At 35.3% G+C, this 25,773-nt stretch overlaps 1 protein-coding gene and 1 long non-coding RNA gene across 2 annotated transcripts in view; both read right to left on the bottom strand.

Annotated features, from left to right (window-relative positions):
* Positions 1-19,853, bottom strand: part of LOC149418036 (E3 ubiquitin-protein ligase RNF19A-like) — a 125,053-nt gene extending 105,200 nt beyond the window's left edge. Inside the window, exons 1-2 of the mRNA XM_089639291.1 lie at positions 19,214-19,853; positions 254-384 (exon numbers count right to left, since the gene is read on the bottom strand). Coding sequence (XP_089495417.1) covers positions 254-384; positions 19,214-19,361 — 279 coding nt within the window. The 5' untranslated portion in view covers positions 19,362-19,853. The remainder of the gene's footprint in view (positions 1-253; positions 385-19,213) is intronic.
* Positions 19,854-19,860: 7 nt separating this feature from the next.
* Positions 19,861-25,773, bottom strand: part of LOC149418035 (uncharacterized) — a 145,820-nt gene continuing 139,907 nt past the window's right edge. The window contains exon 3 of the long non-coding RNA XR_016303122.1: positions 19,861-20,442. This is a non-coding gene — a long non-coding RNA (uncharacterized LOC149418035). The remainder of the gene's footprint in view (positions 20,443-25,773) is intronic.

Here is a 25,773-nt window from a genome sequence, read left to right as displayed (position 1 = left end):
TCACTAGCGTGAGTTTCCAGTACAATGCTATTTCCCCCTTTGATCTATCAGAGAAACTCATAACATCTCTATAGATGGATTGGTGAAATAACATCCTTGTGCCAAGTCCTATCGAAGATTGACTATCAATCAGGACAATCTAGTTGCAGACAGAAAAAAACTGCGAAACTGTGATTCAGATCAGTCCAAGACATCCAACCCAACCAATCCAAATTCCTCAATCATTCTTCATAATAATGTAAGAGATGTTTACCTCGTCTTCTTCAGAAAGCGCCCCCTCGGTGTCGCCGCCCCCCTTCAGGTGAATGGTCCTCACGAGGGGCCCTGTGGGAGCGGGCGAAGATGCCGGCACGGGGGCCCGCTTCGGGGGCTTGCCCTCCACCACTGGAAAAAAAATATATTAATGGTGCTTTCGTGGCTATCAATAACATCCTGACATTGGCTGAGTTCTTCTTCTGTTTTAAATTCAGTTGTTTACATAATTATTTATTTATTCACACACGCTTTATTAACCTCGGTTTAGGGAGGAACAAAAATACGTTGCAATACGAAGAATTTGGTGTTATTTTCTGGATCGAGGAAAACCACTGGAACCGCAAAGAGGCGGTTATAAACCAACTGGTCTTAAATACTGGCATATTCCCTATTCAAACTTTAAAATGTTGAATATTCATAATGCAATTCTATTACAACGATTTAATTTAAAGTTTTGGGCCTTTGGTATAAAGTTTATACAACAGAAGAAAAACAAATTATTTTTGTTCGGAAAAGGCTTTTTCATGAATAATATCACTACCAGGTGTTTGGAGCACCGTAACAGATTTAAAAATACATAATTTCTATTCGACTACACAAATATATAAATAATGAGTAACGTTGTACATTGCAATCTTAGCACACAAAAAGTCATAAGCCGCCACTGCAATTTACTGATAATGCACATCTAATGGAACTTTGTAAAAAGGTTGATTGACAATTAACCTGAATAGAATAACGGAAGGGCAGGTAGAAATGACCCCGCAATTATGACAAATTAAATTACAAATGCTTCACATAATATAATCAATCTAACGTAAATGAATTTTGCAACTACAGTACGCTGAATTTGTTAAAAACCAGTCGTTAAGGAAATCGTATGACATCACTGCATATAATGACCTGAATTACTAATGAAGGAAATAAATCTTAAGTTAGCGAAAATTGTCGTATAAAGCCGCGTTTACACCAAAGTTGACAACTAAAAGTTGCTCTTCTCAAATTTAGAACAACAAATGGAAAACTTGTTGCCAAAGAATTGGCGCGAAAGGCAGTAGTGTAGCTGATCTCCGAGAAGATGTCGTCGATCCATTGAGTGGTGAGCTGATGTGCGACGGGAGTGTCAAAAACTTTCTGAGAATGATCAGTAGTGACTTTGAGTATTTGATTTCTATGATCGGACATTAAATCAAGAAACGTGACACAAACTACAGGAAAGCAGTACCTGTTCAAGAAAAGCTAGCAGTTACATTACGTTTTTTGGCTACTGGTGATTCGTACACAAGTCTCGGTTATTTGTTTAAAATCTCAAAATCAAGCATTTCACTGTTTGTTATTGAAGTTTGTAAGTTTGCGTGGAGGGGGAACAGTTCTCCACTAGTTTCCTACAAGTTGCTAGCGCAAAGCGGGCAGCAACAAATCTTCCACTTTTAGTTGTCAACTTTCTTTGATCTTTACCGACACTCCGCGGGAAACCAAAATTTAGTGGAAGATTTGTCTCTCCACAAGTGGAAGACAGAAAAAGTTGCTGTATTTTGTAGAAAAAGCAATAAATTGCCGAAACTTGTGGAAAACTTAGTGGAAGACTTTGGTGTAAACGCAGCTTAATATCGAACAATTACAACGGCCCTCGGCGATAGATGATAGAGCATTACGGAAATATGTATAGCATAATATCACAATGCAGAATGCCCGGCAGCGGATCGCGAGCAGCAATAAACCTTTTTGTTGTTGTTATGTTTCTATATTATCGAGGTTACTCATGTACTCATGTTGTCATATTTTGTCTCATCAAATTACAATATTAACACACTTCAAGAGGGCGAAAAAGGGGTCCCCTTTATATATGTCACTAGTAAGGAGTCATAGAATACAATTCCACGGTTTGATCCCCAAATTATGAGGTTCATTCGCATGTGATTTAAAGAATCCAAAATAAATTTTTAAGATATGTAAATTTTAAAATGGGCATTTCCGAATTAACCTGTTTGAATAAAATCATTAATTCAATAAAACCTAAGTAACCTCTTTTCATACTCCAAGCAGGTCAGTTACAAGACAGTCCCTACCATATTATTGTACCAATTCTACATCAGCGTCCCGATATTACACTCCTATGCGACGGATTCAACAGCTAGGAAACAAATACTCCGATGTTGTTGATATTCCTCCTTCCAACCTTCCTGTTCCTCAACTCAAACTCCCTTCAGTCTCATATCATACTCTATTAATTGGGGACGCCATAGTCCCACTAGCTCCGGGGAGTCTGGCCGGGACTCTTGTGCAGGCTTAAAAAAAGACCAAGGAGGCTGTTTCTCAGTAAGATTTCGCGAGGAAATCACTGTCAGTATTGTATACATATGCACCATCTCACACAAACTTGGTGTCGTCTGGGTGAAGTCTAATTGTGCATTCCAAACTATAAAATTCATAATAATATATCCAAAATGCTGATGTGCTACGATGCGTCATTTACGTTAATGAAATTACTATCAAGATTTTAGGAAATTAACATATTGATCTATTTGTTGATTTTTTTTTTCGAAAAATATAATAATATGTGTGTCGTCAAAACAAAGGTCATTAAAAAACCTCCATAAATTATCAAGGATGTAGGTATAAACCGGTATGGTGCGTATTTTGGCAACTACGAAGTTGTCCCAAAAAGAAAAAAAATATTCATTTAAGGTGGTCCGCTGAAATCAATTAAAATATCTTCGACTCTTCTCAACAAATACTAATGAAAGAATAATGACTTCTTTTAGTGCCATTATATTAGCCTGTATTTAATGATCATTGATCAATGACGTAAAATATAAGTAGGAAGGTTAATTTATAATTTAAAACTAATTGAAAATATGGAGAAAAAATATATATACAGCTCAGTCGCGAATACTCCTACACAGTATAAGAACAGTCACACTCGCGTGAATCGGAACTGAATTGCATGAAGCCATAAATAATTAAACCGTATTGGCAGACAACGAGACGCCTATCAATCGGACACAGGATGTTATTTATACCTTACTTGCCGTGCGAACCCAGTACATTACAATAGAAATACTGTGTTTCTACAGTTACCTGTGTCTTCTAAATGTTGTCTATGGAACTAAAGAGATGATAAAACTTGCACTCGTAAGAAAGACCTGATCTGAATAGTCAGGTACTTTCTAACCTTCTCTTCCCAACTTCCTTCAGCCTCATGACATACCCCAACGGGGTATTTTCACAAACTATGAATATACCGTAAAATATGTGCAGAGGTTTTTAAAGTTCATTTTTCTGATTATGATTATCGTGCTAAAATTTTTAACATTATCATTCATAATTATTGATTTCAAAACAATCTAATACCCCAGATTCCGAAACGGTTCCAACTGGCTACCACGTCATTTATAACATCGAAAACGCCAATGTTCTGGTATGACAAAACGAACAAACGATAATAATGAAATAGAGAAACAATAGCTCGTGTTGGTTTTACGTCCAACATGCAAAACTGTTTAACACATAGACATATGAATATTAGTAGACCTGCCCTAAGTGATTAAAAGCGTATTATCCCCACTCCCCATACCGGTTCCATTGGAGCCGGCTGTGCTCGCGTATGGCCTCAAGTGAAATTTGAAAACGTGACGTCATCATTCTTGTGCGAACTATGGTCGAGGCATCATCGGTTCATTTTACGAAATAACACGGTAAAATGTTGACTTGTACCATGAAAACTTGTAAAAATAGATGTGAAAAAGAGAATAAACCCAATTGTCGTATTACATTCCATATATAATTGCATTATTAAATGCATTATTTTACTTTATTTTAAGCATATTCACATCATATAATATGAATCAGTTGTTACTATCACATCGAGAAACGTCTGGACGCGAAACACAAAGCTGGTTGGTTGCTGGGAAGTAAATTATGAACATTTATAAAAGTGTCTTAACTAAATACTTAAACGAAATATTCGACTCTGAAAATAGAACCGAATTTTTTTGCCGAATTTGGACTTCGCAAATTTGTTCATAACGTGGCGAGTAATTTGCGCTCCCATGTAAAAATGTCTATTCATTAAAAAGCAGGTTTTACTTTTAAGAAGTAAATGGTGATATTATAATGCGAGATGCCTATTTACTGTCAGATTGATTTATTGACGAATCACAGTCAGCCTTACTCCCTTCGTTCTTCAACAGTTGATTTTACCCCTCGCCATTATCTTCTCGTCTATTAATTCCTATGTCTGTGTATATAAAAACAGACGCGTGATCGAATGCAAAGTTGTGTCAAAATTTCAAAGCAATCGGTGAAGAACTTTCGGAGATTTAAGATTTTTGTTGTTAAGTTAATTATAATATTTTCTTCTTTCATCAGAAGGATTTATCAGTTAAACCCCCTCACTGTCATTAAATATTTTTAGATCGTCGGGTAGGAAGTTTAAAATATGAAATGTTAAAGCTGTCTTAGAAAGTCACATGGAAAATTGAGACAACAGTCTTCAAAACTAACAAAAGTTCAGAAAACAAATAGTTGGCAGAAGACCAACACCCATATTACCCATACCTTCTGAGCTGCACGGTGTGAAATTCAAGCATATCTAAGAGGAAGTTTGTACAGGCAGAAGCTAGACACAGTATTGTAGCTATGGGTCATGTCATGACTCATGTTATTAAGAGTGGGAGCAACGTTACCAGCTCAATACCGATCAGTGGTCGAGTTGGCATCGCGTTTGGGTGCCAACCAGGCGTAGTGTTCAGTTCCTCGGCTGGCTAAGTCCTCCATCACAACACAAGCAACATTTTCCGCTTATTGTGGTGGTAGTAGGAAATTTTCAAATATTTTAAGGTTATTCGTATTCCGGTAATGTTTGTCTTTATTCAAATGAAGAAAAAAAATCGTACTGCTCAAAGAGTAGACTCAATTGAACGACGGTTCAATTGAACGGGAGCTGCGAGCTCAGAGCGTATGAGCAATGAGAATACAGTGCTCGCCCGATGCGGTTTCTCCGTACGGCTCCCCCACTACGGCTACCCCGATACGGCTCCGAGTGTATGATCATACGACTCTTAGTACCGGTACGCCGTCTCGTACCACGAGAAAAATAAGTTGCTAGGTAGGTAGTTACTATTTAGGTGCAGGTACATATGTCCAAGTCCAGATGTCGGACTGTCAGATGCCGTTAACGTCTCCGAATATGTAATAACAATTAATACTTGTTTTTTGGAATAACTTAGTGAGTAAAACCTCAAATTGTAGTATTTAATTATTGAAGACAATATTAGCAATTCCTAAACGAATATTTGAAACAGAAAAATCAGAAAAAGATACGGTCACATCTACGACTCGAACCCAGGACCCTTGCTTTGCCGAGGCACCGCTCTACCAGCAGGTAGTTCATTATTCGAAGTATGATACAGTTAAATATGACCGAAGGAGATAGGGTTCCATTATCTCAGTTGGTAGAGCAGTGCCCCGGCAAGGCAAGGGTCCTGGGTTCGAGTCCTAGATGTGACCGTATCTTTTTCTGATTTTTCTGTTTCAAATTTTCGTTTAGGAATTGCTAATATTGTCTTCAATTGTTAAAAATTAATACTTTTGTTATTTTTCTAAAATATCTCCTGATAAAAAGGGTAACCGTTTAATTGAGCCATGGTACGGTTTATCGGGAGTCGGCAGTACGAAAACGGCTCATCTAGGGAATGCAATCCCGCAAGAAAATGTCAATCCAGGTATTTGCGGGATCCAGCAGAGTGGACTTGAGACCTGATACCTCGATCTACCAACCTTGTTTTTAGACTTTTAAATTTATACCTATAATAAAACAAGTTCTTTGGGACATTTTAAATGATTTATTAATATGTATACCTTTAGTTAGACATAGGTAAAGTTTCAGTCATAAATTGGCAAAGAATAAGATAAGGCATATATTTACATAACATACCCGCCTCGGAACAGACTTTGTCTAGTGAGGTGGGTAAAAGAAATCTATGTACACAAATGAAAATAAAATAAACGCCCTGATTGCCGGCACTGAAACTGAAACTGAACTGAAACTTAAATTTGAATAATAACGTTCACACGATAAACAATATTCTTGTACAATGAGCATCATAAGTTTAATTAAACATTATTTTGGAAATAGCTTCGTAAAAAAGTTAAAGTATTAATTGTGTCATCTGATAAACGGCTTCTGATATTGGACACAAGGTAGCCAGCGGCTAAAAAAGCTCGTTCAGCTTCCACGCTGGTTGGCACAATAGTCATTAGCGCATTGTAAGTGAATTGAAGGTAATTCTCTGTAATCCCGCCAGTCCAGCGGGATCCCGCAAAATTTTCGACCGAGATTAGTCCCGCAAAATGTCTGCGGGATCTCGGTATTTCGGGATCCCGGTATACCGGGATTGCATTCCCTAGGCTCATCAAATAGAACTAGCTCAAATGTGCGGCTCGTTAACCCATTACCTCCATGATTTTATTTTTATTTTTATAAACTTGAATCATCATTATAACCCGATAGTATAGACTTAAAGGAGAGCCCAAAATCAGTTTTAGAATTTTCCGCCCGCCCTCCCTCTCACCGGAGCGTCTAGAAAATTGATGCCTAAAAGCAACGCTTGGAGGTAACCCCCCTAAGCAAAATTTACGTCAAGTATGGGTAAAATGCAGTAAACTGTATGATTTATATTGATAATTTAAAATATATAATTGCCATTATTTATAATTCAATGAAAATATAATTTATTAATGGAAAATACGCAAAATAATAAAAAAATCAATATTAGAAAAAACCTTCTAGAATGAGGAAAACTAACCACATCTAACCAAATTATTTTCTAAGTGATACCGTTCGAAGCAGTCAAAATGAAGGGCGCGGTTGCAGGCCCGGCATCGATAGACTGCTGGATTTTTTTTACATAGAGCACAACGAATTCGAGATTCACCACGATATGTCAAATGAAATTCTTGCATTCGACGCACACGATTCCCATCTTCTGCGTCATGGCCTTCTTCCTTCACACGAGAATCTCCGAATTCGGCATTGACCTGATTTGGAAAAGACAATAAAAGAGTACGGGTAACTTCCACACGGAGTGCCTTCTGGGAAGGTTTTCTCTGTCGCCTAGTCATCTGGTTTCCCATATCATGCTCGTACTTCCTAAAGAAGCATAGCAACTTCCATCCATTTAAAAGAGTGTTCCTCAGGCAAGATGCAAATAAAGGCCAGTATCACTTCTTTGACCGAATATTGACCCGATAATTTTGTATACCATTATCATGGAGGTCTACCCCACCCATTCCAAAATTATAATTTCGTGTTGGCACGCTGGGCAACCGATTTTTTGCATGCTTCCTTCAAAACTTTGCCTTTTTTGTCTTTCTTTAATTTCTGCCAACTCTGCACTTGACTTACTGGCTCCATTCGATCATAGTTCGTGGCCACTGTTACTTCACGGTTGTCCTAACCAACGGCATACGAGGATTTGGCTTTCTACGTCTACCACCGCATCAAATTCACCTGCTAGGTAAATGTTCGCTATGCGCAAGGGAAATATCGAAGAAAATGTTACTTTTAGGCAATTACTTTCTTGTCCTCAATTTGCCTGAAGCTTCAAGGTTAGGGAAGCGAACTGGCTTACATGTGCCAGTTGCGCACATTCTCTTATTTTTCAGGATACACATCAAATGGTGAGATGTGAAGAAACTGTCCATAAATAACTCATGGCGTGCGGGGAACTCTATATATTCCATCATAGACAGTACGAAGGATAATCTTTGACCTAATACGGGGTCATATGTATCAGATGCTCAGGAATATGGCATTGTTTGGAAACAGGTAGCCTTCGGAGGAAGCAAGACACCAAATTTCGTAGCCAACTTTGATTGGCTTATTCTTAATGTAGGTACATCTTGCAATAATGTCGACCGAAATATGGCACCATTTGCTCATCTATGGAAAGTTTGTGTGCAAAAACAAATGTTTCAAATACAAATAAAGATGGAACATTAGTCATTTTCATACTTTAGCCATTCTGGGGGTTATATCTAGATTGTTGTTATTGCAAAAATGTATATAGCGCTTTATAAGCTCGAAATGTGGACGTTGGTTCCTTTTTTGATGACGCTTACACCCAAGGTCGGGTCAGACGAATAATAATCTGTGATAGATGGCAATGTATTGTAGCCGGTCAACACAGAAACCAAGAAAACGCTTCAATTCGTATATATCTTACTGGAATTCGGTATTGGTTTTAAATCGAGCGTATTTGATCATCCTCTCAAGAATAAACTGAATCACTTCGTCATCAAAGAATAATGAAAACACTTGAAAGGCATTATAAGACTTCAGTTTTTCGTACATATCTTTATGCACCACATTCAGTGGTTCAGGAACGCAACAGTTTACTGTAGTTTTAATTTTTAGGCTGGTGGTGCATTTGAAACAGATATTCGCAAGGTATTACGACTCGCACCAGAGGATGTCGAAGGCTGATTCCAGTCAAGTCGTGATATGCCATCAAATCATCGTCAATCAGCTCTTCGTCCGTCTGTTCATCAACATTCTCTGTTTAAAAATATCCGAAAACTGCAGACTAACTATTATTTTTAATAAAAATCACCCATAAAACATAACAAAACCGTATTATTTGAAGGCAAGCTAACCAAAAACATATGAAAACACTTTCACAGCTAACCTCCAAACGTTGCGCGCAGGCATCACCTGATTTCAGTGACATCCAGCGGTCATCTTATGCATATAATACTATGTTGAAACAGTGTTGTCGACTATTTCATCTTTTGATAACAATATGTGATTCACACATGTTTTATTTTTTTCCGTTTTAAATTTTTTTTTTTTTTCAAAATGGGTCTATTTTCAGGGCTTTAGTAAAAAAAATATTAAAAATAGAATAATTAATAAAATTTATTAAATTATGTTAATTATTGAAAGCTAACATACCAATCTGTAAATGCTACATAACAACTTGGTGGGATTTAGCTTTATTCACAGTGAAAAAAAATCATACTTTTCATCTATTTTTTTGATGCCTATAGACATCGTCATGGAGGTAATGGGTTAATGAACAACTCATCGCTACATTATTAGCTCTTGTAAAGAAATGTCAAATAGCCGACCCACTCTCCAAACTACGATTACGAAATGATATTTTTGTATCTAATATCCACCATATTTGATGTGAATAAACCGGGTAGTCTGATGTAAATCACCTATTCATTTACGGAGTTGCGAAATCGAGTAGAATTACGTAATTTACGATAGTATTCCAAAGAATTCCTTATTTAGAAATGTGTAACTCGACGAGCGGAGGAATGGATAACAACCTCAGACAAGTGACCGCAAACCGCAAACCGCGAACCGCAAACAGATGTTCTCTTAGTTTTACTACATCATAAAGAGTCAGCAAGCTTTGGATATCTCGAAAAAAATCAAAGCTGCACTTAATGCATGATGTCCGAAAATTCTTAGTAGGTACAAGCGGGAAAATGATGAATCTACATCTAAATCACATTTGGTATCGATTTTGTAGAAGAACTTTTTTGATTTGAGCTTTCGTTTTCGAGTAAATCTTTCGCTAGGTAGTAAATATCAGCTGTTTAATGTGTTAAAAAGCGTCGTGGCGTAGATCAGCCTTCATTTTTTTTAAAAGAAAACTGAAAAAAGTAAAAAAAAAATAATAATCAGATAGAAAAATGAGTTTTTTAGGTTCTGTAGATATAGACTCACGAAATGCAGGTGCGTGAACACGTTTATTTTACTAAAAGTTTACCAGTAAACAGCCTGAAATCCAGTTTTTAACCGGATTACGAATAATTAGAAAAGATTTTTAATAAATCACCAATACTCATTTTTCTCCGTTATTCTAGAGGCATCATACCACACGGGCCTGAGTAACGCCGAACGTAATCCGACACAATACACGAACGCAAGTTTCGGCTAATTTTTGGCTGAAAACCGAAACCGCGACCGTAACTCTTTTGTTGACCGAAACTGAAACCTAAATTTCGAACGATCACTAATCGTCATGGTCTCTCTACGATACTCGTCCTCTACTGTGTCAATATTACAAATGCATTGATATGGCAACTGTAATACATGCAGATGATAAGTAGGTACATATTAAAAACTTTGATCGGTCACTAAACGTCATGGTCTCTCTTCGGTACTCGTCCTCTACTGTGTCAATATTACAAATTCATTGATATGGGAACTGTAATAGATGCAGATGATAAATAGGTACATATTTAAATAATTATGAATCAGACAAGTGGGCGAAATGGTATCAAATTTCACAACATCAAATGGAAATGAATACTTAATTACAGTTAACAATTACCTAAGAAAACAGACAGGTAAACAAACCAGCCTGGTTCATTATATTATAATAAAATTCTACAACGCGGTTTGATAAAAACCAGTTTTCAACAGTCATTTCTGTTTTATGTGATAACCATAACATTAAGAGACTCAACTGTCCAGGTACAACTTAAGCAACTAAAACCATAAAATAAATAATTCATTAAACCTGTATTTTATGCAGGAAAATTTAGATTGGTTGATAAGAATAATCCTAAAGCCCTTTTAATATTTAACTATCTAACGAACCGTCACGCCGTTTCCCCGCCAAACAACTCGATCTTGGCACACACTCCTTCCTCCACATTCATACACAAATTACACAAATTCTTCTTTTATTATAACACTTAACAATGCCATACTCTAATATCTGGCACACTTGATCGTGCCATGTCTCCCTCGGGCGTCTACGACATCTACTATTCACATTTGTCTAATATATTCCCATTACACTCCTTACTTCGTTCATTCGCTGTACATGCCAAAACCATCTAAGCGTCTATTTTTTATTCTTACTCATTACGCTTAGGTCAGCCTTGCATTCTTCTACAGCTTTCAGTCTCATTTTTAATATTGAGATAAATAAACTACTCTACGTCTTTTATACCCAATGAAAACTACCATGGTTTTAATGGACATTGTCGACACTTTTTCGAGGTACCTAGAAAACGACGCTGGGAGCTTTTATACTCCCAACGAGAAGGGACTCTGGCAAGCGATTGACGTAGAGGTCGATTCAATGATATATTTTGAGTTTAAAACTAGCCATACCAAACGTAAGTAGTTGTAGCTTCTTTTAGGATGGTTTAATACACAGAATTTGAACAATTCATTAATAAAAAGTTAATAATCGTTCTGTGGAAAGTCCCATAACTATATATGAAACAACTGGCGCATAATGGATTAATAACATAGCTTTAATAGAACTTCTTTCACAGAACTTGAATTTTCACATTGAAATTTGATGAATGGTACAAATCCTGTGAAACATCCAGTCCTGTAAGTTATCCTTACTAATTATGCATACATCAGTCTTGCAAAACAACCAGCCCTGTAAGTTATCCTTACTAATTATGTATACATCAGCCTTGCAAACCAACCAGTCCTTAGTAAGTAATCTTACTCATTACGCATACATCCGCTTTGCATTGTTTGCAGATCTTCAAATTTTCAAATGCAGGGAGAAAAATGAGTATTGCTAATTAATTAAGTATCTCTTCAAATTATTGGCAATCCGCTTAAAAACGGAGTGGCACGCCTTTAACGAATGATTTAAAGGTTTCCTGATAAACTTTCAGTAAATTTCAAACATATTATCATTATCAGTATTATCACGAAGTTCGATTACATATTTGAAATTTACTAAAAGTTTATCAGGAAACCTGTTAATTCATTCGTTGAAGCCGTGCAATCCCGTTTCAAAGGATCACCAATAATTGAAATAGATTCAAATTAGAAATACTTATTTTTGTATTACACATAGTTTTAGAACACATTCGCCTTAAGGATGTCATTTCTAAAACATTCAGTCTACTTTAATTCTTCCTCTGTCAGTTCTATGCTTCACACTACACATCAGGATTGATATCAGCACTCAATTGTTGACTGCTAGGTTCGCCTCATTGGACAATTTTTGTTAGCGCTAACCGCGTTCTGTCCTCCATTCTCCATTAATTGAATTTCCTGCATTTACCTTTCTTTCAATATCCCTATCAGGGTATCGATTCTCCAATCCAGGCTGCTCGCAATCGCCGTCGAAAGTTCATACATTGGTTGACATTCTTATTCTTGAGCATATTCTTACATACGCCACACGTCAAAAGTTATTCCACGCGAACAACGACTGTGTCGAACCACTCGTTCTTCGAGTGGATTAACTTCGTCGAGAATCGAGGCCCTTTTCTTCCACATCTCGTAAACACATAAAGATCTACCTGCTCCAAGTGTTTGTTATATTGTTCATAAAACGCCCGTAATAACTAGGAGAAACAATTTGTATAATTTATATCGACAATGACTTGAAATGACAATAATAGCCGACAAGGCTACTGATATCTGCGATAACATAATATAATGATCATTAGCGATGTACCATAATAAGCAGTAGGTAGAAGTTGTTGCTACTAGTATCAACAATAATAGATGATTGTTTGTTATTGTAATGAAGGTGAATCTGAATCATGCGTAATGACGTCGTTAATTATTAATGATTTAACTATGACACCGCGTTGACAGATATCATTCAGATTAATCGCCGTTAACCAGATTGCTAGGATGTCCGCTATTATGGCCCGGTACACCACTTGCCTTTAAGCTCGGCTTGGTAATGTCGAGCTTAGCAAATAATTCGTGGTCGTAAGCGTAGATATTACCAACATTACACGTTTTGTCCATGATTTTAATAAATGAACATACTTTTTTTTTTGGAAAATCAAACTACCTAAATGCAGAATAAAGCTAGGGCAACGCCGGGAACTTCAGCGAGTACCTAATAAAATTACATGAAAATTTCCATCGAATGACATTTTTCTCATTGTGCCGACATGATAAAACGACACGTGATAAAAAATACATATAAATATATAAAAAGAGAAAAGCGTGTATTTTCTGACATAATAACAATTGTACAGGTACTACTATAAGTAGTCAATTTTGTAGCACGATTTTGCATTATAATGTTTTCAATTCCACGCAAGTCTCCGGTTACGTCAGAGCAGGTATTATGCACTGAATAGTAAATATACACTAGAAATGCCTTGCATGTAGATTTTAATGGAAACCAATGTTGACAGGGCTTTTTACACGATGATGTATTTTCTTCGAGTTCCCATACTTCTATTTTAGTAACAATTTTAAGATGGCGGACATTATTTGACGTGCCGTCTGTCATTGTTTTAACCATATTACATGGAATGTTTATTTCGATTTGTATTTAAAGGTTCCACGGCAACTCAACACACATTTGAAAAGTGCAATAGTAATTAAAAGTGATTGAAAAAAACTCTCATGTAAATCTAGCGTAACGTAACATATTTAGCATCACTTTCCAAGAGTATGAAGTGTGTCAATTGCCACTGTCCTGAGTTGCCCGGTTACCAGTCAAAAACTCAACAAAACGCATTTAATGCTTCACCCAGTTTCACAAATTCCGTATTTTGACTTTATCGTACATCAATATTAGTTAAAATTCTTGTATTTATGCGTTACTTACAATTTGAGCAACAATAATTTCTGAGTTTTATTATACTTACTCGCGTAGACAAAGAGCAATATAAATATTCAAAAATTGTCTCGGATAAATCTTACATCATATGAAAAAACTCGCCTACGTATGAAAAAAAGAATTAGTGGAAATCGACCAACTTCCCGAAATGCGATCGAGCTGAAACTCGGCGGATAGACTCGTTGTAGATGACAATGCGTTCTATTGGTGGCACACACGCATTTCTCTGAAATTGGATGACATTAATTTACTAGTTGGTATACTAAATAAATCTCGGTACTATCCAATTAAGTGGTAACGCGGTTCACTCATTTTAATCAGTCCCTGGGGAGGAAGATTCAATCCTCAATCAAAACGAAAAAATGAAAATATTTTTAAATACATATATTGATAAAAATAGATGTATCATAGCAAAAAATAGTGATTTTTTTAAACCTTTAATTCATGGTGGAATTACATTTTAATGTGACTTTTTCATGGATTAAAAACCCTTCCATGTTTTATTAATGACCGGGCCGGTTTCGCCTTATGACTGGCATTTTCAGACTTGTATAATTTGAACTAAATCTATGGTAGGATATACCAATAGCATCTGTGTCAGGAATTGGCGTTATTGCCTCTACGCAATGTACATATTTATAAATTATTTTGTTTTATCGTTGGCGGAGTGGATTTAAATGTAATAAAGTTGATACATGAAAAAATGTTTGACCAATTTCACAGGAAGTAAGGAACATTTGCGCTTATTCCGGGCAAAAGCCCACAACACACCTATCCTGTCATCTCTTCAGTGGCATTTTCCCGTCATTCAGGTCTTGTTCTGGGAAGCGTTCTCTCTGCGTAGAAAGGACACCATTACGTACAATCTCTTGGCGGTGACCGTGACGGTTGTTTCGACATATCTCCGCGATTTTCTGCGCTCCGGAGAAAACTTTACACAAACGCACTCAACAGTCGTTAATCATTATAATAACAAACTAACCAGGCGACAGAATGAAAATTCACACACTGACTTGACACACGATTCAATTAAATCATTAACATTCGTGTCATAAATAGTATTTTATTATTAGGACTTCAGACAAGACCACACGAACTTATTTGATTCTCACGAGGCCTTCCCGATTTTTTCCATTCACGTGCACATATCCAAATCATCTAAATCAGAGGTACCCAAACTTGTTTGTCGCGTAGACCACGTGCCGACTTTTTTTCTGTTTTGGGTCGAGGGCTAAGTAAATTCGTAATGATTAATTCCCACAAAATTTTCGCCAGATAATTTCAACATTTCGAGATTTTCACCAGCATATTTGTGTTTATGAGTATTGTATTTTTACATAAAACCACAAAATGTGTCACTTGAAGGGCTCTCGCGGACTCCCATTTAGATATCATGCACCCCCAATTTTTTGTCATTGACATGGATATAGACCACTTTATTTATAATAACCTACTCATTGTACTTTTTTATGTTGATACTACTATTTCTATTGTTCTCTTTTATGTATTTTATATTTATATTTTTTTATCTATGTATATTCTGTATTCATATGTAAAACAATTGTTATTCTTTTGTAAAAGCCGCTATAATCGGCGTTAATAAATAAATAAATAAAAAAATAAAATTTGGGAATTACTGATCTAAACGACTTATCTATAAACCTTTTTCATTATGCTTACACTGACCTAGCATTAATTTCGGATCTTATCAATAATTGTGAAAGGACAAACATGGTTAAAAGCATATACCTAATCTTCTAGTGCACTAACATAGGTATTCTTGGGTATCATCTTGGCAATCAATACCCTCCGTCCTACACGCTGCAGCTAGGAACAACTCTGGCGTAAAATAAATATAAAAAACTTGCTATTAGGGACTAGTGAGCGAACATACTTTCTAAGTACACAGACTCATCGACTTTGCTTCAAGGATTTAACGTTCACAATTATATTACGCAACGTTGTCGTATTATGTTGAATTATTATCAATATCAGATTTAATACATGTTCTACGGTTTTAAATGATCCACAATAACAGGAGTTTAAATGAAAATATATTTTCAAATCAGAAGTTAAACCTCATGGGATGAAAGAAAAATGCATCTTCTCTGAAATTCTCGGTATCGTGATTACAACTAAAACAACAGCACGTGTAAAGGAAGTTTTGCTGTTATGCTTTTGCCACGTGTATTTCCACACTTTTGTAAACCAATTAAAATGAGAAAATCGAACTAGTTTACATAAGTTTTTGTAAACAAGATCAATTTACATTTATTAAGAAAGACAATCATCCCCACCTTACGAACAGTGAAATTTGGTGGGCTGTCTCATTGGGAGTTCAATTACAGATTAAAAATAGGGAGAACAAAATTCTTCGGATGCCTAAATGAAAAAAACCTATAGCAAAACAGGTTGTTTCACAGAATTTGAACAATTCATCTAATAAATTTTCATTTTTTATAACCCTTAGTCGTGGACCTCTCAACCAAAAAAATAAATCCACTCAAAAGTAAGTATTTTAAACAATCAAACAATATAACATTGCCTTGTACGCACGAATACATTTTTAAAATTGGATTAAGAAAATTTCTCTGTGTTTTCTTGACAAGTCGAGTTACCTAAAACCTGTGATTTTTGACAGGTAAAAAACTAGATTTATTATTAAGAATCATTCGTCAAAACTGACTCCTTGAATGAATCAGATCTTGTCTTTCGCTTACGGAACTAGAGGTCAATGTTCAATAATTTCTTGTCGAAATTAGACTGGGATTAACCTTAATTCACAGAGAAACAGATTTGAATAGAAATGAGTAATGCTGGCTTCAATTTCATCACATTATAAAAACAATTAAAATACGGATTTATCGGGTCCAAACCGCGACGATAGCGGTGCAGGTGGAAACACCCGGTTCATAAGATAAAAAGCTCCAACTTTTTGTTTGGATTAAAAATAATTATTCTACATTTTGTAAAGCAATTCAGCTGCAACCTTCGCTGTTTTGATAGTTGTGATTTGTGATACTGATAATGGATGCACGTGAAATCAACTGTGCAATTATTAATAACTGGCTTCTTCCTACTAGTCAAAACTTTTCTTTGCATAAAGTTTTAAGTGATTATATATTACTTAAATTAAAGATACTTTTCAACGCATTTTGCACTTCGTTGTACACGTCAGAACTGTGGGTGGATTACACTGCATCCCAATGGCATAAGCTAAAAGTAGCTTACAATAATGCTTATCGCCAACTATTCCGCCTACCGAGATATTGCAGCGCCACGAAAATGTTCCTGGAGGGACGAGTACACTCTTTTAGAGCGCTTCTCCGCCATCACATGGGAAGCTTATGGCGCAGACTACGCCAATCAAGTAACAAAACCATCACTGCCATGGTTGCCTGGATGGAGTCCCCTCTGATGGCCCTCTGGAGACGGGAGTTGTGCAAATATCCTCCATAAACGGCTGTTTACACTCATTTTTGTGTTTATATTTTATCTTTTTTCAATTAAATTCCGGTTTTTTGTACCTGTCGGAATCACCTATGTATTACTGGTACCATGATAACTCAACACAGTGATTATTCAACACACATTTAAAAAGTGATATAAAGTCATTAAAAACGATGAAGTTTTTTTTAACCTAATCTAACCGCATTTAAAAAAGTTTTTGTTTTATCACTTTCCATGACTTTGTATAACTTTTTAAAAATGTGATGAATTATCATTTTGATGATTTATCCGGTCACCGTATTACTATGTATATTATATGGAATGTATTGCATTGCACTACCCCTGCATACATTCTGGAATAAATTCTCATTATTATTATTAATAAATTAAATATCAATCGTAATATATAACAGGGGCACGTGACTTTGGGGTTATCTAATACCCAAACTTAATATACAATCGTAATATATAACAGGGGCACGTGACTTTGGGGTTATCTTATACCCAAACTATACATATAATCGTAATATACAACAGGGGCACATGGCTATGGGGTTATCTTATACCCAAACTATATACACATTTATATGTATATATATTATATACACCCAAAAATTCACCAGCGTAATACAAATTGTTATTAACTACTAACTAGCCATTTCGCCACTTCTCCAAAATAATTCGAAAGCATATACTTTGCATGTACCGATTGAAGGAAACAATTTAAAAATATATAATTTTTGTTTCTCGAGAGACTTTGATGTAAGGCGATACTTTCTAATAGTCAATTTAAAAAATCTAAAGCACGACATAAAATAACTACCCTTGGTTTACAATTCTAACCTACATTACTTTATTGCGCAATACAATCCTATAACTCTGTGCCGTGTACAATTTCGATTTTTGGATTGTTGAATCCATTTCGATTCATCATAAGAAATTCCGTAAAACTCGAAATAATAAAATAAAATTACATCATTCGTTACAACAGCATCCCATTACTATTCGAGCAGGGTCGTCAAACTTAAGACAATGAAGATTATGATTAGTTACAGTTGTTTGCGGAGAGCAATGTAACTTCACCCAGCCATCTTGCGGTCAAATTGTTGTTCCAACACAGCGATTTCAATCTGAGGTCAACCTTATCCTACTTAGATAAATGTCCAGCATCACCAAGCACCAAGATAGCAGAACTAAGAACTAGAAGGAAATTGTTTGACTGCTTTCCTATATTTAGAATTAAATGTTGCAAACTAGTGCACACTAGTTTGCCCAGTTCTCCCACGGTGTCAATGAACTTATCAAGATTAAATCTGAACTAAATAGATGCACAATACACACCATTTCCAACGATAATACTGTGCTAATTTTATTGCAATTTGTTTTTAAAATATCAATTCAAGGGCGGTTCACAAAGCTAGAGAATATACAACAGTAAAAAATGTGTACTACAAAAATAACAATACCTAACCTTGGCGAACCGCCGTTTGCGGTTGGTTCATTCCTTTCCCATGGTTTGTGGTTCGGCTCACAAGTGTATACGCGCCATATGCCGAAGGTGTCACGAGACGTAGAAAGGTTCAATAGTAGGGATACGTGGCAACAACAAAATGTTATATTACAGACTTTAAAAACAACTTAATCCGTTCACTCCTAGGAGTGAAATAAGGGATTTAAATTCGTTATCATTTACGGATATGACTTTCTGAAGAAGAACTTATTAAAAAAATTGTGCAAAGTAAGGTGATAAGATGCCCCACTCAGCGCCAGGACTATAGTTTTGCCCGGAGGTTGTGAGATTATGAAATTACCAATTACGGAAGTTGTGCTTTAGATAGTGGGAACGGAAAGGATATGAGAATGGTGAAGCTTGGTAGTAGCTTATAATGATGAAAAAATAAAATTATCATTACCTCTATGGGCAGCAGATCTCAGCCGTCTTCCCAAGAGGGGCGAGTGCAGCAACAGTCTTCTGAGGGACAGCCTCCCCCCTCCACTGCCGGAGCTTCCGCCCCCGCAGCTGAGCCCGCTCAGGGCTCCCTCGGGCTTACGAGCCCCCATCCTGCTAGAGCCGAGAGCCTTCTACTGATACATGGGATGCTCCAAAATGAACCTCCAACCAACTGCTGCAATCCTGGTAATCTGCTAAACTTTGACGCTTTCGTTTTTGTAATTTCAGCACATTCTGTGAAGCTGTATTTTATTCTGTTTCGAAACCGCTTCAAATTACAATCTGTCGGATTGCGCTTTATTCTTTACCAGTTATTATTGTCTTTCGGCGTGATAAGTGTGTATGTATGTTGGTACAAGCCGGTCCTTTTACGTCCAGTCGAAAAGACTAGTTTTCACGAACCGTTAGAACTTCGGAGCAAGTTTTTTTGTTAACAAATTTATTATTTATTACAGTTGTGACCCACTAGCTAGATTATGATTACAATATAATGTTGTCCCAAAGCTTTATTCTTGCGATAGGATACTTTTAACATGGTCTATTAATCAATATTAGAATATAACAGTTATTTAATTAGATACAAAAGTTTTTACACGTCTAACACGATTGGCTTAAGTTATCAAAAGATTAAGCACGTTTATTAATATAGTAATGACTAAGATTCGTATGGTTGTTGAACAAGATAAAGGGCTTCTTTTGTGTACACTTTAACACTTTCACATTTACTCACTAAACACTTTTCAATCAATCAAATCAGATTCCACATATGAACAATTATTTTTTTAATGAAAGATATAATTCAAATGACCAAAATATGTTTTAATACATACTTTTATATCATCACAAGATTCAAACGAATTTTAAATAATTTAAGAACACAAAATAAATGCAAATTGAAATGCTAATTGGAAATTTTAGTCATCAATCGCGATGCAGTTATAATGCATCAATTAGTCAAACTAATGTATTCTTTTTTTTTTAAATACACAATTCATTTTAATGGTTCAGTCGCTTTAGTAAATATCATATTAGGTAAAATTGCGTTGAATTGTTTATCAATTGGCAACACAATTTTGGCACACGGATTACTTGTGATTGCGTGTTGTTTTTATTTTATTTTTATTATTTATAGTTGACTGTGTCTTCTACCGGCAGTTGATTGATGGAAGTAGGAGTGACAAGCTGCGAGATCTGAAAATAATAAAAACCAAACAAATTAGTCATTTGTTCATATGAATGAAAATAATAGACTGCATGAATAGATAGTAAGTAACACTTGACAGAATAAAAAATGAAATAGGAACAATATAAGAGAAACAATTATCACGTCAAACTATATTCATTAAATTTCTTAAATAATGCAATGAGGTTGATTGTGAAAGATGCATCACAAAGAGTTAATACAGCTGAATGAATAACTGAATATTGGCAGCAAATAAGAATAAAAAATGTGTAACTCAAAAGTAGCTTTAGGCGATTTTGAAATGTTTTAAACACTTTCAATGAGGTTGATTCGTTTGTGAAATATATTCTCGAGTGAAAAATGCAATAAGGAACTCGAGTGGAAAATATTATGGCTTGAAATTGTGTATTCATGTAGATCAACAAATGCTGATTCGGAATATTTAAGTTGTATTATATTTAAAGAGGTTGATTCGTTAGTGAAATCCATAATAATAAAAATATTCGTTTGTCCAAAATCTTAAATCTCCTAAAGCTCTTCACCGAGTGCTCTGAAATTTACACACGAGGTTGTATGCGAATACGTGTATGTTTTAATACCTATATTATATAGATGTCACCTGTAACAGGTAAAAACATTTTTTAAAACAGCACCATTTGTTGTACTGTCTCGGTTTCTCTATCTGCACAGACTTACAGAGCCACAGCAACGCGTAGCGAGGTACAGCTAGTATTCAATAAGAAACTCGAGTGAAAAATATATTGACTTAAAAACGTGTATCCATGAAAAACAATAAACCCTGATTCTGAAAATATAAGTTTGAACCACAGACATAGGAATTAATAGACGAGAAGATAATAGCGAGGGGTAAAATCAACTGTTGAAGAACGAAGGGCGTAAGGCTGACTGTGATTCGTCAATAAATCAATCTGACAGTAAATAGGCATCTCGCATTATAATATCACCATTTACTTCTTAAAAGTAAAATCTGCTTTTGAATGAATATACATTTTTACATGGGAGCGCAAATTACTCGCCACGTTATGAACAAATTTGCGAAGTCCAAATTTGGCAAAAAAATTCGGTTGTATTTTCAGAGTCGAATATTTCGTTTAAGTATTAAGTTAAGACACTTTTATAAATGTTCATAATTTACTTCCCAGCAACCAACCAGCTTTGTGTTTCGCGTCAAGACATGTTTCTACAACTGATCCATATTGTATGATGTGAATATGCTTAAAATAAAGTAAAATAATGCTTATACACGGTGTCCGGAAACTCGTAGTACAAGCGGGAAACTGGAGAATCTACACCACATGGGGAACCCAAAAAAACATAAAGTTTTTTGATTTGAGCATTTTCAAAAAAAAAAAAAAACCAAAAAAAAATTTTTTTCGGCTATTTTAGGGTTAAAGTTTTTTCTGGTGTTTAGGGTTGAATAACAGATGTTTTAACCCTGCAGAGCAGAAATATTTTATGATTACACCGGGTTAAATGAAGGGTGATTTCAAAATAATGCTTCAAATCCGAGTTTCTTCATTTGTTTTACTTTCAAATAGTTTTAATTAGTTGGGTACTTTGATCTTCAGTAATAATTTATAAGAATTTGATTTAAAAAAAAAAATAAATAAATAAATCAACTTCAAACTCGATTTACTCGATAACGAAAGCTCAAATAAAAAAAAAAATATAATACAAAATCGACTCCAAATGTGATGTAGATTCACCAGTTTCCCGCTTGTACTACGAGTTTCCGGACACCCTGTATATGGAATGTAATACGACAATTGGGTTTATTCTCTTTTTCACATCTATTTTTACAAGTTTTCATAGTACAAGTCAACATTTTGCCGTGTTATTTCGTAAAATGAACCGATGATGCCTCGACCATAGTTCGCACAAGAATGATGACGTCACGTTTTCAAATTTCACTTGAGGCCATACGCCAGCACAGCCGGTTCCAATGGAACCGGTATGGGGAGTGGGGATAATACGCTTTTAATCACTTAGGGCAGGTCTACTAATATTCATATGTCTATGGTTTGAACATATATAATTACGAGTAGAATTAATAAATCGTCATTAAAAAAGAGAGACTCAAACGCCCTGTGATTGGTCGGCGGGTTCTGACAGCACTTAAGCCGCTACCTCACAGGCTGGCCGGCAATTAGGAATGTGGACAAAGTTGCCCTGCGTATACTCGCATAGGGGTCACTAAAGCGGTTAACAAACTATTTCAAAAGAATTAGTGTTTTTAGAAACCTTTCAACCAGCTAACTATTTAGATCGGATTTTTTCTGTTTTCATACGGACCCGTGTGGGATCGACCTTACTGTTTGTTAACCGACGAAACCGAGGTACGTGTGACGTCACGCGTACTCTCCCGTCAGATTTCTATCGTTTTGGCAGGTTTTGAAAAAATACAAAATTTTAAAATTATTTTAACTGATTACGACTATGAAATCGACATATTTTTTTAACACTGGTATTTAAGTTAGAAGGTGAACATTCATAATAAAAAAATTGTCTGGAATTCCTAATCGGAAAGAAACGTGAGGTATATTATATTGTGATGTTTTTTTATTAGCGTCATTATTTTGTAAAAATAAAGAGAACAATACGTGGTGAATCACGAATATGTGGACGACTGATATTTTTTATCATGTTTACAGAATATTTTAAAGTATGATGTACTGCTTTAAGAAAACATATTACTCTGAAATTTATGATTTATCTGACAAACAAAGCTACTTATGTATATAGTTCTGACAAACCAGAAAGCGATTTAATAATTATGCTCTCAAACACTGCTAATTTGAAAGAGAGGATACCTTTTCTGCATAGTTATTTAACTGTTGAAAACTAACTGATTTCATGAATTATTTGTACTTAAATTGGAAAACTGTTTTTTGTTCAACATATTATTTGGCAAACTTATTAACTCTTTACAGGCCAAGATGCCAAACAAAACGTCTGTAACCAAGTGGTCTTCCGACGACCCCATGCATTTTCTGTCTTATGGGCTTTTAAACTATAGAAATCCCAATTATGCAGTCAATTATCAATGGTAACAGAATGCATCCGCCCACCAACCGCGTGACGGGCCGGATCGGGAGAGGCTTATACCGCCCTTTGACCTATCCATCCGGACTCTCTCGATCCAACGCCTTGCACCACAGTGGGAGGGATGGATTCATATGTCACTCCAGAACACACTGACCAGTGACCACCAGATTCCTACCCACCCCTCAAACCTTTTCCTTCCCAGAACTTCCTCCCCTTCCTTTACTTAAAAAGACATCCACACAGCAGACTTAATGATACCATAGTATGGAGTAAATGTGAACAAAACCAGAGTGCTTCTCCAGAGAGAATGTTATTTTTCTAGTTCTGTTATTTTTCTCCATATTTGGGTTAATTCCAAGGCAACTAAAATGACATTTTCCGTTGTTTCAAATAATGATGACAGTCTGTTTGAGATATTGCCCTTCGCCGACATTTAGTGGTCAGTCAAGCCGTGTTTTGTTTAGTAAACAAATTTACGTATTTTGCCTTGTTTATCTGTTGTTTATATTATGGCCAGTAATGTCCGATTAACTCACCGTAAATTATTATACTACGATATGAACATCACAAACCATGGTGAAAAATCAAAATTATGGTACAAAGCAACCCTGAAGATGAAACAATTAATTTTCAAACAAACTCAGCAATCTTTGTGGCCAAAGGATACATGATACAATAATAGATTGGAGATTAGAGTGAAATGACAGTAAACAAATCGTTTTAAAAACAGTTTTTTACGAAGAACAATAGTTATTTTAATCATTGGTTTAACTCTGTAATGACATAATTAATTAATTAAACTCAAATAATAACATAGTTTATTTACATCACTTTATTACATACGAAATCTACATATTTCAAGAAGAATGGCTTATCAAAAACTATTCCCATATCTCGGTCCTAAAATATATAACAAAATCCCCTCGCAGATGAAACTGTGTGAATTGTCATCATTCGGTCCAAAAATAACAAAATGGTTATTAGATCTAGGCAGGAATGATTTTGAAATATTACTAAAAAATGTAATCTGATAATTATTTATCACGAACGCCTCGTTGTATCTTCGCTTTTACATACTTATGTTCTCTATTCCTCTAGGATAATTTGAAAGCTGTTAATTTGACTGTCCTAAAACGGGAAACCTTCCTAGTTGGACAGTCAAAAGCTTCCTTGCATATAATGTAATGAATATTATTAAAAAAAAATCAACTCATCAGTATGAGTCTATGAAAATACTTTACCAAACCATTTTCCCCTTCTAACAGCCATGTCCTTATTAACTCCCCGCCCTTTTCAACTTCCCCCTTCCTACCACTTCATCAATTATTCTTCTGCTGATTTGGGTGTTTCCCCTCCTTTACTTTAGTATACGACTCATTCTGACGAAGAGAACATTCTTCTCGAAAAATTTAGATTTTTTTAAATATAAGTGATGTAAAGTTTGACTTTCATTCATTTTTATGTAATTTATTTCTTAATAATAACACACAGGAGGCCCTGAAGGAAATAATTTCCTATATCGTCTTGAGGATGCTGGAGAGTAAGCTACAAGCCAAAAATGTGTATATTATTGGTATGCCTTGTATCGCCACGAATATAGGTAATAGGCACTAAAATCGCTTAGCAAACGAAGTCAAGAAACGCTCGATTTCAATAGCAAAAGTGGTTTTTATTTATTTTGTAAAACTTTTTATAAGAAAGCAATAAAGTTAGGCAAGGGAAACTGTCACAGATAATCTTTAGCCATAATATTATAATGTATTTAAGTCGTTTTATTTATGCCTTAAAACATTTCTATTGGATAAATACATTTTTTAGAAGTTTACGTTTATATTTTATATTGAATAAATATTTTTTATTTGAATTCTACTCAAAGGAAACGAAAGGAAAAGTTTCAAATTATCTACAGCATATTTTTTGGTATTAATAATGTAAACCAATTCTTTATAAAGATTAATTGAAAATAGTGATTTTGCATTAAGGCGATGCACTACGTAGTACTGCGAAATCATGTGTTTTTGGTTTGAAAATTTGGTCGCCTAAAAATGTTTCAGATGCTTTAATTAAATACTGCGAGTAAAATACATCTTGGCCTTTGAAATAATCGAGCATTTTTTAGATAAATCTTTTTATAAGCCCAGAAAACAATAATATGTGTAAGGCCTGTGAAAACTGCTTTAAAGTTCAAAATCTCCTACTTACGAACCCATTTTCGGTTATGATTTTATTGTATAATGTGACAAATTGAGTTATTTATAAAATGATCAGAAAAA

This window comes from Hesperophylax consimilis, chromosome 14 (genome assembly GCF_061612785.1).
Source record: "Hesperophylax consimilis isolate HC1 chromosome 14, BYU_Hcon_1.0, whole genome shotgun sequence".
Lineage (NCBI taxonomy): Eukaryota > Metazoa > Arthropoda > Insecta > Trichoptera > Limnephilidae > Hesperophylax > Hesperophylax consimilis.
This window is presented reverse-complemented; position numbering and strand designations above follow the sequence as displayed.